At 39.6% G+C, this 14,149-nt stretch overlaps 1 protein-coding gene and 1 long non-coding RNA gene across 2 annotated transcripts; one reads left to right on the forward strand and one right to left on the reverse strand.

Annotated features, from left to right (window-relative positions):
- Positions 1 to 2,056: 2,056 nt before the first annotated feature.
- Positions 2,057 to 10,682, reverse strand: LOC116063708. The gene is made up of 4 exons (XM_031318627.2): positions 10,599 to 10,682; positions 4,354 to 4,911; positions 4,155 to 4,274; positions 2,057 to 3,165 (listed from the first exon to the last, which is right to left on the reverse strand). The coding sequence occupies exons 1-4, from the start codon at positions 10,625 to 10,627 to the stop codon at positions 2,328 to 2,330; spliced, it is 1,545 nt and encodes a 514-aa protein (XP_031174487.1). The 5' UTR covers positions 10,628 to 10,682; the 3' UTR covers positions 2,057 to 2,327.
- Positions 8,687 to 9,525, forward strand: LOC116063714. The gene is made up of 3 exons (XR_004108343.2): positions 8,687 to 8,832; positions 9,228 to 9,315; positions 9,439 to 9,525. It is a non-coding gene; the product is annotated as an uncharacterized LOC116063714 (long non-coding RNA).
- Positions 10,683 to 14,149: the final 3,467 nt, after the last annotated feature.

Raw genomic sequence — 14,149 nt, forward strand, 5'->3', positions numbered from 1 at the left:
ATGCTCATTTTCAGGTTCATAATTGTATTTTAAGGTTGTACCAGAATAGGTTTACATGGTTTAATTTTCAAAAAACACCATATTTTTGTTGTACTGCAGTGCTCTCTCTCACTGCTGCATATCCTCTTTTCACCTGGTCTCTGTTTTAGCTACAGAGTGAGACCTCTTTTCTTCTTCTTCTTCTGTACTATCTTTGATTGCACTGCACATGTGCAGTAGCTCAGATGTAGATCATGTCAGCTAGCTAGCTCCATAGACAGTAAAAGAAAGGCTGTTTCTACAACTTCAGTCAGTTACAAGGCAGGATTAGCTGGGAGACTTCTAAATGAGGGCGCACATGTAAGTAGTCCTTTTGTAGATTATGGTGAACTTGTGTGTGTTGTAGCAGTGCTTTGCTATTGAGAACGAGGTGGCATGCTAGCGTTAGCATTAGCGTTAGCATGCTAACGCTAACGCTACGAGCTAATGGTTGCGGTTAGCCTGCTCGTTTCGGCTTGTGACGTCACAAGCCGTGCCGATTTTGAACAGCTCACCCAGAGACTGAAGGCAGGACACATTCAGAAACCGTATCTCACTCTAAACAGCATGGATGGATTTTTTTCAAAGTTTATATGTGTGTGGAAGCACCAGAGACACAACATAACACCCCAAATCCCAAAAAAAGTGATTTTTTCACAATATGGGCACTTTAACAGGTTTAAAATCCTGTGTCGCTGTAGCCAATGCTATGCACCTGTAACTTCTGGAACGTCTGCAGACCGGCTCCACTGCGTGTCGGCTGCGTGCTCCGCCGTCAGTCAATACCCACTAGGTCCGGATTTGTTGCGGCACGGCTGCGGCCATAACTGATAACTGTAGTCACGAGGACCCACAAGATCTCGCGAATTCACGTAGAATAGAACTACAAAACCAACAACAGTTTGTTTCCATCCAGAGGAGTAGAGGGGAAACAACTGTGCTCTGTTTTCAAGGTGTAGTGCAGGGAAATATGATCTGCCGTGAGCACGGTGTACACACTGGACTCTCTGGAGGTACCGTTGCCTATCAGATACTTCTGAAGGAAGTCCTCAAAGTTCTTGGGAGTCTCCAGTTCATCGCAGGCATTACTGAAGTGGTAATAGGAGATGATGTTGTCCTTTGGGTTACGCATCACGTAGATAATCTGTTAAAAAAAAAAAAAACTTAGCCAGCCAACCAATACATACCATTCTCTAATCAATGCCAAACTCTTAACTCTGTTAAATTATGAGAATATGTATGATCAGTAAATCTGTTCCCAGCTATGGACAAAACCTTTAATACAAATAATGTGATCCAGAAAACTTTGTCTCACTCACCTGACTTTGGATAAGTGACGAGGAGTACGTCACTATCTCTAATTTCAAAGCTCTGGAGTTGTGAAATCGACTGGAAAGTTGTAGTTTTTATACCTTCAGAGATGGTCTGTGATCTGCTCCTTGTTATTTCTGAATCACACAGAACTACGAAAGAAATGTTCACGACCAGAGTAGAATAGGTCACGGGTAGCTGGACTGTACATGTTGGCTTCTTCATGAATCCTATATCTGAAATAATAGCTACAGCTGGGTACACACTGCCACCAACAGTAAGATTGAAGTATAACAGTGTTTTTCCCATGGTCTAAAAACTCCTCTGGAGTCTGTAATATAACTTTAGGATGCCAAAAAGCACATAGTCTCAAAACTCATTTGCATGCTTTACATTACAAATACTATTAATGTACTATGTTGTTACTTCACTTGAATGTTCCAGCTCCACTGAGCAGAATAATGTCATGAGCAGAGACACAAGGATGTTTTCACTTTCATCTGCTGATGGAGGAATGTTTTTCTTGCTTCCCCTTAGTTTAAACGTGCACCTATAAGCTTAATTCTTGTCACAACAACAATAGTTGGGAGGCCAACGGTGGTTTAATAAGCAACTCACACAAGTGTGACCCAGTGCACATGTACATAAATCAGCATTATGGATTTGGGCTTTTTCTTTTTTTGACATATTTATTTCTTTTTAAATTTATCATAGCGTTTTCAAAAAAAAAGAGTATTGTGCGCTGCTCTTATTTATAAGACACTGATTATAGTAAATCACACTGATTGAATAATTGGAAATGGCATTTCTAGTGTTAAGTAGTAATTTTATCATTCACTTACAATTATTCTTAATACGATGCATTACTGAATGATACATATAATGCATTATGTATAGACTTAAATTATGTTTGATGCTGATCAATGATTTACAGTTATTGAATCTTAATACATGTTTTATTGACATGAATCAGTTAGCATAAAGGCACATTGAATACACTATGAATGAAGTAGGCTAACTGTTTCTGTTTTTTCTTTCTTCATCTCCTTCTCTGGATAAAATGGGGTCTCCAGGATAGCTTTGTTTTCCTCTGATGTCAGCTGACCTTCACACAGGAAGTCATGGATCTTCTGCCATGAGTCCAACTCTGAACTCCAAAGTGCAGTTCTGGCTCTGATGAACTGAGAGACTTCAGTTTTGCTGCCTTTGGCCAGACTGATGCTGTCCTTACAGATGAAGAAGATATCCATGCCGAGGAAAAGAGCATTGAGCCCGATGAGCCCGGCCCTGGCTGCCACTTTGCCAGCACTTGCAGCATCAACAAGCAAATCAATGCCTTTTCCAATAGTACCAGCTTTACCAAGCACCTTGCCAACTCCCACAACCACATCTATCGGGCTTGTTTCCTCTTTGATCTCTACCTTCAGACAATCCTGCAGATCCTGCACATCCTCCATGAAGCTCTGGAAGACTTCACTGGCTTTCTTCTGTTGTGTACGGTTTACTCCAATCTCTGTGACAGTGGTGACAGCACTGTTGACTCCGCTGGTAATTCCCAGCCCTACCCCAGTCATTGTCAGCACTAAAGACGCTCCAGCTGTTACAGGAATTAATGCCAAACCAATGATGGAAAGCACACCTCCAACTGCCCCCACTGAGCTGCCGGCCACACTGGAGATCTTTGCCCCCGTATTCATCCTGTCTAGCTGAACAGCATTCTCCTCCAGGGCTTTTAGGAACTGCAGCATCCGGGGCTGTCGCTCGCTGAACATATCGATGAAGCCAGAACACGGTTCGTCCTGATACAAGAACACTGTACGGAAGCTCTGGTTCATCCTGATGAAGAGGAAAATAGGAAAGACTAAATAAGATGACACATCAGTATGTTACTTTAAAATTCAGTAGGAAAATACTGGATTTGGGATCTGTTTTTTGGAACACACATTGGAAGGCTACAAGAAGCAATACAATCTACATAAAACTGAAATAAGGAAAAGTGACTACAACATTTCATAAAATAAACTACAAAGTAGACTGGGGTATTAACTGCTGATAGACAAGAACCATAATTTACAATCAAAGAATCCATTCATTTCTGAGTTTATGGAGTTCATTATAAAAATCACGAGTTGTGAATTACAATAATTTTGCCTCTTGTTTCCAAACAAGTTAGTCCACAGTCCTGCTGCTTGTCTCGAGCTTCTCATCAACTTCGAGTTTTTCTTGTTTTACTTTGTTATTTCGTGTCTCCCCGGACCATATTCTGCCGTGATGACACACACACACAGACTCAGACTCAGAAGGTGAAAAGAATACCAGCCAGTGTTGTCATGCCTGGTAAATAAAGCAGCTCTGTGAGGCTGTGCTGGGCTTTGTTGAGCCAAATGCTAACATTTGCATGCTAACATGCTGATGGCAGACAGTTAAAATGTTTACCATGTTTACCATCTTAGTTTAAAGTGTTAGCATGCTAGTGTTGTTGTGTGTGGTAGTGTCAGTGTTTGCTAATTAGCACTACAAATACAGTAAATCTGAGGTTGATGGGAATGTTTTTAGTTTTGCAGGACAAATAGCAGTATTACAATAACTGGACAAATGATATGTTTGACCTCTTGGTGGTCCTAGAGGACAAGCTAGAGAATCACCAAAATCAAAGATTTCTCCTCTGGGGAATAACATGTGCCGATCCATGCAATAAAAAAAAAAAAAAAGACTTATCATTTTGGACTGTATGTCTACATTTACATTACTGCTACTCATAACATCTTGCACATCTGTGTTGACATGACATTTGGAGCCAGAATACATAGGTGGCTAAATCATACCTGATTTCATCGAGCTGATTAATGTGATGAAGCATCCTTTGTATGTCATCTTCAGACAAATCCACATCGAGGTCCACCAGAGATTCATCGTTCATCTCCAGGCAAAAGTCACTTAAGGAGCTGTGAAAAGAAGTTAGTTAATAAAACAGATCTTTATTTTGCAAAATGTGCATATAATTTTGAATAAATGACAGTTTACCTTTTCTCTAACTTCTCACAGATTTCCTGGGTGGTTTTTATGTAACTGTTAAGCTGATATGCCAGCACTTCCACATTCTGAAGTTTAGGAAGGAAGAAAACACTTGCATCACTTTTAAACTCGAGGAGATGAGGGCAGATTCTCCGTGCAGCAGAGATGACAACCTGAACATGTTCAGGACTGATCCCTTCTGGCAGATGTAACACCTGGTTCTCCTCCATGAACACATGAAGTGAGGTGACTGCAAGATTCTCCACAGCATCCAGGAAGCAGTTGAGCTTCTCCAGGCCTCTCAGAGTGTCCTTAAGCACAGCAGCCAGCTCCGTCTCCAGCTCTGCACGCCTGCTGTCTGCAGTCACCTGAGTCACCTTGCTCTTCATATATTCCCAAAAGCCCTCACCTTTGTTGTCAGCCCTGTCTTTGATGTCCCTCATCATGTCCAACTCTGTCTCCCTCCCAAGCATCCATTTGGGGTTCCTCTCACAGAATTTTCTCACTGTGTCGATGTAGATGAGGGTATCTTCGGTGTAGCAGCACAAGGCCTCCTGGAGTTCCTTTCTGTAACACAACATCATCCAGTTTGTGAGATTTCAAAACAAATATAAACTGGGCAGTTGTGGTGGACACTGCAAAACCCTAGGTTTGTTCTGTGACAGTAGTTCATAAAAGTTCATCCTGACAAGCTGTATCTGACTGAAGGTTAAAAAAAACCCTCAAATGTCAGATTTATTTAACGTATTCATAGAACATTCAATGTATCCCCACTAACACAGAACGTTTAGGGAACGTTAGTTTCTGGTTCCCTAAAGGTTAGTTCGAACCAGACCAAAAACTAACGTTTAGGGAACGTTCCCTCATGGTTATAACGTTCCCTAAACGTTAAGGGAACCAACCAACGGGAACGTTCTCCCGTGGTTGCACTGTACCTCCACACAACATTTGCAGGTTTTGATTTGGTTTGCAGTCACTTGATTTAGATTCACTCAAAAATGATTGGTCTTATAAAATCTAAGTAAGTTAAACAACATAGCAAGAGAATATATTTATTTTTAGGCTGATAACAATTTTGTTAAAAACAATAATTTGTGCTCGATTTTGTTTTGTTTTTAACAGTATTAGGTGAAAAAACTTTAAAACAAGAATCTATCAATAGAACGATTTTCACAACTAAGAAAATTCACTTCTTTCATCTCACATTTCACTTCTAACAAGTGGCTCAGTTCAGTGTACAAATCCAACCGTTACACCCCCACGCCAGTAGGGGGAAGACAGTGCCTCTGCTCTCAGGTGACCGATTCATATGAAGGTAAATATGGTGCAAAAAGGGAGAGCTTGTAGAATACAATGTGAGATGTTGCAGAACAAAAAATCTGAACTTGTATGTTAAAATTTGCACTTGTAAAAATTGAATTTGCACTTGTAAAAATAAAATTTGCACTTGTAAAAAATATTCACACACGTGATCTGAATTTGAAGTCATACAAAGAAAAAAAACATGAGTTTGTAAAAAAATCTGAACTTGTAAGTTGAAATTTGCACTTGTAGAAAATGTTCACACACCTGTATTCTGAATGTGAAGTTACAGAAAAAATATTCACAAATGTGTAGATTGATATTTACATGAACACAATGACAGCTGCAAACTTATAATGCAACATTTACTCGTATACTTTTTTTTTTACTCTGGTTCATTTTCCATCACAACCACAACTCAATGATTACAACCTCTCGAATCTGTCACTGCAACTTCACATATGTGCTCTCTCGCATCACAAAGTGGCGAATCTGCGCACCTCGACTTTCACAACACTCTTGACGATACATTTGGTGCAAAACTAATTTGTACCTGTGGACTTAGGCTGTGGAGCTCTGAGCTAACAGAACGGGAAAAGCCTTCTTATATACAGTCTATGGGAAAATCAGGGTTTCTATCACCAGATGAGGGACAACTCTGTCTGGCTTATTTATGTAGCATGGAAACTTGGTGGAATAGCATGCTAGCGTTAGCTAGCTAACTAACAGCCAGCCCGCTTCTAAATAAATACCTTTTAATTATCTAAACACTTTTTAACAGTCAAACTAAAACACTGGCGGTGAGCTCCACGGCCTGCAGCCGCAGACGGACCGTCATCAGTGGGGATCGACCAGCGTAGCAACATTGCTTTTGCCAGAAAGCTTCGCTGCCAACCTCGACCTGCAGTCGGAGCTCCAGCGGGACACGGAGAGCCCCACATCCGGTAGCAGCGGCCCATCCCCCGGCCATGACCAGAGCTTGCTTTGCTGATGTTGTGCATCCCTGCTAAGAATTGCACCCGCTTGGGCAGAAACAATAATTTCTGCAGAATTCATTGCTGCCGAAAATTGCATCTAGGTAGCAAGGAAATGCTACTACAGAGTCTGATAAAACATTGATGTCTCTAAACCTTCTAAAATCCTAATCATTATTGATGAACATGACAAAGAGATTTACTATTGCCTAGTTTTTAAACAGTACTTTGCCTTATAAAATCATCATTTTCCCTAGTGGATGCAATTCTCGGCAGGGATGCGAAACTTGGCACCTGTTACCCACTGATGACGGTCCGTCTGCGGCTGCAGGCCGTGGAGCTCACCGCCAGTGTTTTAGTTTGACTGTTAAAAATGTTTAGACAATTAAAAGGTATTTATTTAGAAGCGGGCTGGCTGCTAGTTAGCTAACGCTAGCATGCTATTCCACCAAGTTTCCATGCTACATAAATAAGCCGGACAGAGTTGTCCCTCATCTGGCGATAGAAACCCTGCTTTTCCCATAGACTGTATATAAGAAGGCTTTTCCCGTTCTGTTAGCTCAGAGCTCCACAGCCTAAGTCCACAGGTACAAATTAGTTTTGCACCAAATGTATCGTCAAGAGTGTTGTGAAAGTCGAGGCGCGCAGATTCGCCACTTTGTGATGCGAGAGAGCAAATATGTGAAGTTGCAGTGACAGATTCGAGAGGTTGTAATCATTGAGTTGTGGTTGTGATGGAAAATGAACCAGATTAAAAAAAAAAGTATACGAGTAAATGTTGCATTATAAGTTTGCAGCTGTCATTGTGTTCATGTAAATATCAATCTACACATTTGTGAATATTTTTTCTGTAACTTCACATTCAGAATACAGGTGTGTGAACATTTTCTACAAGTGCAAATTTCAACTTACAAGTTCAGATTTTTTTTTACAAGCTCTCATGTTTTTTTTCTTTGTATGACTTCAAATTCAGATCACATGTGTGTGAATATTTTTTACAAGTGCAAATTTTAACATACAAGTTCAGATTTTTTGTTCTGCAAGTTCTCACATTGTATTCTACAAGCTCTCCCTTTTTGCACCATATTTACCTTCATAGATTCAAGTCCTGTCCTGACTTCCGTATACTAGTGATGTGCGATACCCAGTGTTGGGGAAGTTACTTTTAAAAAGTAGTGTTTTCTCGTTACTCGTTACTTCTTAAAAAAGTAATCCGTTACTTTACTTAGTTACCTCCTATGGAAAGTAACTTTTTACTTTACTCGTTACTTTTACGTTACTTTTAAAAGCAGGCGTCTCTGGCAGAGACTGAAGTTAATTATACAAAAACTATCTTTGACCATAAATCCCATTTCTGGTTTATCAGTGAAGTGTCTGAAGTACACTGCAGACTGGATTCTCTACTCACTGAGTGACGGCTGATTCATTATGAACGAGTCAAGCGCGGGTTGAATGAACATCGGCAGGTCATCGGCGTTACACGGTGTTAGTGTATGTAATGTCTGTAATCGACTTGTACCGGTTGCGCAGCCACGATGGTCGTAGACACATGCAGCCTCTTTTCTGGAAATCCTTGCGTGTCCGTGCAACCGGCACAAGTCCACAGCGGTCCGCGACCAATATTCATATCTACTTTCTTTTTAGATGAGTCAACACCACACAGGAAACCAGCCGGTCGCCCAGAGCTGGATGGGTCTATTGTAACGCAAGCTCTGCCTGTCACTTCATCTTGGGACCCAGTTGAAGGTACAGTGGCTTTGAATTTTCCATTTCCAATTAAATACAATTTCATGACAAGGAACTTGAGAGTAACATAACTTTTTTTGTTGTTGTAAACAACAGACCTCATCACACAAAGGGAGGTGAGTCATCACACAGAGGGAGACCATGGAGCCATGGAGACGGAAATGAGAGGTAAGAAGACTCACTTAAGTTGTTCACATATGCAAGTTTATAATGTATAACAACTAAAACTAACATCATTAATTTTTCCATAGCCATGAGGGCATCCATTGCCCGCCTGACACAGCGGATGGATGTATTTGAGGAGAAGATGGATGAGAAGATGGATGAGCTGCTCATGCTGTTAAGGAGCTCCCAGTCCCCTCCCTCTACTCCAGGCGAGGACATGTTGGTGTCGCCCTGCTCAACAGTCACCGAGCTGGAGGAGTTTGACCGGAGTCTTGGTCAACCGGAGAGGAGGATAAAAATGGTAATTAAGTGCCCTAAGATTAACACTATATAATTGCATAAATTCAAATATCATAACAGAACTGACTTCTCCTACAAAATGAAATTGTACAAGCTCTCCACTTTGTTCCACATGTATAATTTGTATTTCTATATGTTTTACAGCAACTTTTCCTGACAACGCTTGGAGGTCTGACCACAGGTACTGCAGTCCAACGCATGCTACGGCGAGTGGCAACTAATAACATGCTGAAAGAGTATAGCCTGCGGGGAAGAAGGCCTTCCAGGACCTGACTATATGCAGGGTTATAACAGACAGGTGTTATTTTATTGTTCACATCAGTATTATGCTTAGCTTGGCTGATAAGAGGTTTTCATTTGACTTGTAACTTTGCTTCATTTTGACTTCTACTCTAGCGGCCTCCCAGAAGAACTTCCCCGCGCTGACTGCAGCAGACGTGGAGGACTTGATTGGGCAAGCGCTGAAGTTTGCCCCACACAGACGGTAAATTAAAATGCTTCTATATGATGTGAAAAAACAGAGTTGTTAGTAAGGCAATTAGTCTTGCTTTTGTCAACGTGTTGATTCTTAGTATGACATATCAAACTTTTGTTGCTTTCTTTTTAGGCCAGCTGAGAAGGACTATAAGCCAAACCATGGAGCTCTATTTTTTATTTATTTTTTTTGTATTTTTTTCCATCCATCTTGCAGCTTGTATTTTTTTATTAAAGCAATTGTATTTGTTAATATGCTAATATATAATAATTCATTACATTATCATTCCAATATGCATCTTTGCACACTACATTTGCACTACATTTGCACTCTACATCCCACTCCATTGTTTTTTTTCTTCTTATTTGTATAGTTTCTGATTGTTATATTATTTTTTTAGGCCTTTTATATTTTTTGTATTTTGTTAATTTTATATTAAAGTTTTAAATCCCATCAAGTTTGCCTGTTGCCTGTTCTTTCATTCCTGCCAATGTATAATAATTAATTCCTGCTCATGCACAGACAGTTTAAACTAATAATACAATTGTTACCACAGTCGTAAAGGTTAGGGGAATGTAAAAAATAACGTTATGGGAACGTTCCCTAAAGGTTACAACCTTAGGAACGTTCTGGGAAAGGTCGATGTAACCAAAAACTAACGTTCCCTAAACGCCAGGAAAACTTTCCATGGGAACCAAAAACTAACCTTCGGGGAACGTTCCCGCAACCAAAAACGAACGTTCGCAGAACGTTCTGGGAACCAAAAATTGTTACCTGGGATTGGGGTTTCAGACTTTTAACATATCGGTCTCCTTATAATACGCTCTTTCTCCTTTCTGTGCAAAAGCAGCTCAAAGATTTAAACTCTGTACCTTGCAGCAGACATGCTTCTCCTCTCGGTCTGTGGTCTTCGGTCTTCGGTTCAAAACTATCTCAAGATTGGACATCCGCTCGTTAACTGAGCTGGTAACGTTAATCACCAGCTCGTTTTCTTGACTATAACTATTGAGGATTTTTTTTGTTGACAAAACGACGACAGCTCACATCGTTTGGTTTTGTTTTCCTTTCTCCACATCAGCAGGTTGAACCACCCACCTCAACAATTTCTGATTTATATGTGGTTAAACTCCTTTAAGGCTCGGCAGTCAGTTGATTTTATTAATATCGGAGGCACCACACTTCCCAAAAATCTCATATTCTTCTGGATTCCGACAGTGTATACGCTGATAAGCATATTACTGCCATCCACAGGTCAAATTTTGGTATATGCTTTGAGATCCTTGTGTCCAAACCCCGATTCTTTTCCTTGCGTCAGATGCATTTTTGGGACGTCCTGTGCTGAGATCGATTGACGGATAAGCTATAGACTGTATATAAGAAGGATTAATCATCCAAAACATCCGTGGTACACAATCGGAAATTTGAATAAAACTGACTTCCTGATGCTGCCTTCACGTGCTGTCGGAAATATACACGTTAGGCCTACTTGATGATAAGACCTGTAAAGTAAAACGATTGATGTTACCTCGAGTACTGGTTAGCCTACCTCCGTAGAGGTAAAGTTTGAGTGTGTGGTATCAATCTTCTCATCTAACTTTCACAGAAAAATATTAAGAGTATTTCTGGAAACGTTTTCCCTAACAACCCAAGCTGTTATAGTCCATGGGCCCAACCCCACAATTTGACATATTGGTACCATCTGGGTGGGAAAATTCTAGTTGTGATTTTTGAATTATTATAGATCTCTAGATTATATTTTGATATGATAGACCTTGCTGACTGGCAGCTTAGTGGTTATTTCCTCTTGAAGTAATGGACTGCTCTCCTTCAAAACAGTGAAAATGCCTTCCCTGGAAATCGTCTTTCACTCAATATATCCTCTCTATTGGGTGTCTGGACTACTGGTCAACCATAGATACTTGTAATAACTTCCTAAGTAGTGTTTAAAGTAGCTATGATCTAATAAACAGGGATATTTAAGCTTGTGGTTCTCAACCTAGGGGTCGGGCCCCCAGGAGGGTCGCAAGATCATTTATGGGGATCCCCAGATAGTTGTATAGAAAAAGTAAAATTACATATTTTAGACTGGGGAATAGATTTTACATTACTGTGTGAGTTTGGTACCTTTCATGTGTTATATTCAGTAGTTCATTTGTAAATCAGGAGGTCCTGAAACACAGAAAGAGTGATATGTTACTGTATAGGTCAAGGGAGCAAAAAAATCTCACAGAACTAATTTTTTTTTAAGATTATGTTTTGGGCATTTTTAGGCATTTAATGACAGTACAGCTGAAGAAATGAAATGGGAGAGAGAGGGGGGAATGACATGCAGCAAAGGGCCGCAGGTCGGAGTCGAACCCTGGCCCGCTGCGTCGAGGAGTAAACCTCTATATCCGGGCACCCTCACAAAACTAATTTAAAAAATCCACAGCTTCTGGAGCTCATTGGACAATGGCGAGATGCTAACTATTAAAACTAAACAGAAAGTCATTACAAGCAAATCATTATTTATTTACATTTATTTATTAGAGCATTCACAATAATCACTCAAAATCTTGCGGGGGGTAGACAATTATTAAGTTGAGTATTATTATTACAATGAAATAATTATTTAAATACTTTTCGTTTTGTTTGTTGCAGCTACCCAAAGTTGTTTGGGTTGAGATTAGAGATGTTCGGAGCCGATACTGCCTAAAACGCTGGCATCGGTATCGGGAAGTACTGGAGTTTATGCACCGATCCGATACCACGTAATAAAGCCTTAAAGAAAATCTACGTTAAAGTAGTTTATTTATGTTCTTTTTCTGTTATAACTGACTGTCAAACTGCAGAATAAAAGAATGTTCTGTGGCATTCATTGTTTGTGTTTGTTCATGTTTCACAAAGAGTTTAACCTGAGCTAGACCGACAACAAAGATAGAAATCATATCACATCCATACAGGGATAGTAGTACACAGTTGTTAAAACATAATAAAATATATGACACACTGGTATCGGATCGGTACTCAGTATCGGCCGACACGCAAGTTCAGGTATCAGAATCGGTATCGGGAAGCAAAAAATGGTATCAGGTCATCTCTAGTTGAGATGTACATGTATACATTAGTGCAATTTTAGGCATGTTTCATATAATACAGTATAGTTTAGCAAGCGATGATACTGCATTGGTGGAATATCTCCCTCACACAAGTTTTTGGCTAAGTCCAAAATTGGGAGATGTCTGATTTCTGCCGCCTTCAGCAAAGTTTTCCATGAGTCCAGGTTATGAGGTGACACCACGTTTGAGTCAGAATCCTCATCAGAGCAGTGGATGATACAGTCCATGCGGGCCCGCTTCCTTGGCAGGTAGCTGCTGCCTTCACCTGAAGTTGAATCCATTCTTACTCTATTGACGATTTTATTTTTTACCTTAATTATCCTAAACTAAAATATTATCAACTAATATATGACTTGGAAAATGAATTATGCTAAATAGCTAAATGATATTGTATTTTTTATGCTAACTAATTAGCTGCGATTAGCATCAGCGAATAGTATTAGCACTGCAAGCTACCGTAACATAAGCAGTTTAAGTAAATCTTTATTCAAATATCTAGTTAGCTAGCTAAATTTATTAGGGACAAATAAAAAGGGAACTTTGGTGAAACTTTGGTATGGTGAAAAAAAGTCATAGTATAGTGTGTCTAAAAAGAGTCATAGTTGAAAAGATATTGGTTTTCAGTTCACATTATCCTAAGTGTATTAGACTGGGAATGAGCCACCAACCTTGTGGTTATGGAGCAACCACTCTACCTCCAAGTCACAAGACAGCAGTAGTATTGTACAATTGATGATTAGTCATAGTATTGTATGTCGAAAAAAAAATCATAAAAACTCTTTCTAAGCATTTTAAGCGTGGGAATGAACCGCCAACTTTATGAAAATAGAGCAACCACTTTACCTCCAAACCACAAGACACCAGTAGTATGTCAAAAAAAAAGTCATAGTATAGGATGTCGATAAAAGTCATAACAAAGTCTTAGTATAGAATGTCGAAAAAAGTTATAAGAAAGTCATAGTACAGTTTGTTGAAAAAAGTGATAAAAAAGTCATATTATAGTATGTCGAAAAAAGTCATAGTATAGTATGTCAAAAAAGTGATAAAAAGGCATAGTGTAGTATGTCGAAAAAAAGTCATAGTATAGTTTGTTGAAAAAAGTGATAAAAAAAGTCATGGTATAGTATGTCGGAAAAAAAAGAGATACAAAAGTTATAGTATACTATGCCGAAAAAAGTCAGTACAGTATGTTGGAAAAAGTGATAAAAAAGTCATAGTATACTATGTCGAAAAAAGTCATAGTAAAGTATGTCGGAAAAAATAGTATAGTATGTCAAAAAAAGTCATAGTATGTTGAAAAAAGTGATAAAAAGTAATAGTATAGTATGTCGAAAAAAGTAATAAAAAGTCATAGTATAGTATGTCGAAAAAAGTGATAAATATGTCATAGTATAGAATGTCAAAAAAAGTGATAAAAGAATCATAGAGAGAATCAGAGAGATGGTGATTGACTTCAGGAGAAAGGGAACGGCCCCTGTGCATTCTGGGTGGAGATGTGGACATGGTTGGGGAGTACAGATACCTGGGTGTCAACATCGACAACAGGCTGAACTGGAAAATCAACAGCACTGCTGTTTACAAGAAGGGGATGAGCAGACTCTATTTCCTGAGGAAGCTGAGATCCTTCAACATGTGCAGCAGAATGTTGGAGATGTTCTACCAGTCTGTTGTGGCCAGCACTCTGTTCTCCTCCGCCATCTGCTGGGGCAGCAGCATCGGAGCAAGCGACACAAACAAACTGATCA

Source organism: Sander lucioperca, chromosome 21 (genome assembly GCF_008315115.2).
Source record: "Sander lucioperca isolate FBNREF2018 chromosome 21, SLUC_FBN_1.2, whole genome shotgun sequence".
NCBI lineage: Eukaryota > Metazoa > Chordata > Actinopteri > Perciformes > Percidae > Sander > Sander lucioperca.

What these genes read in the sequence shown, in the direction of transcription:
- LOC116063708 (XM_031318627.2), bottom strand. Translation starts at nt 10,627, where the DNA reads ATGCATCTGACGCAAGGAAAAGAATCGGG. An exon ending in TGTGAGAAGTTAGAGAAAAG is followed by an intron (nt 4,275 to 4,353) that starts GTAAACTGTCAT and finishes TTCTTTTCACAG; the next exon opens with CTCCTTAAGTGACTTTTGCC. An exon ending in AATCAGCTCGATGAAATCAG is followed by an intron (nt 3,166 to 4,154) that starts GTATGATTTAGC and finishes CCTCTTCATCAG; the next exon opens with GATGAACCAGAGCTTCCGTA.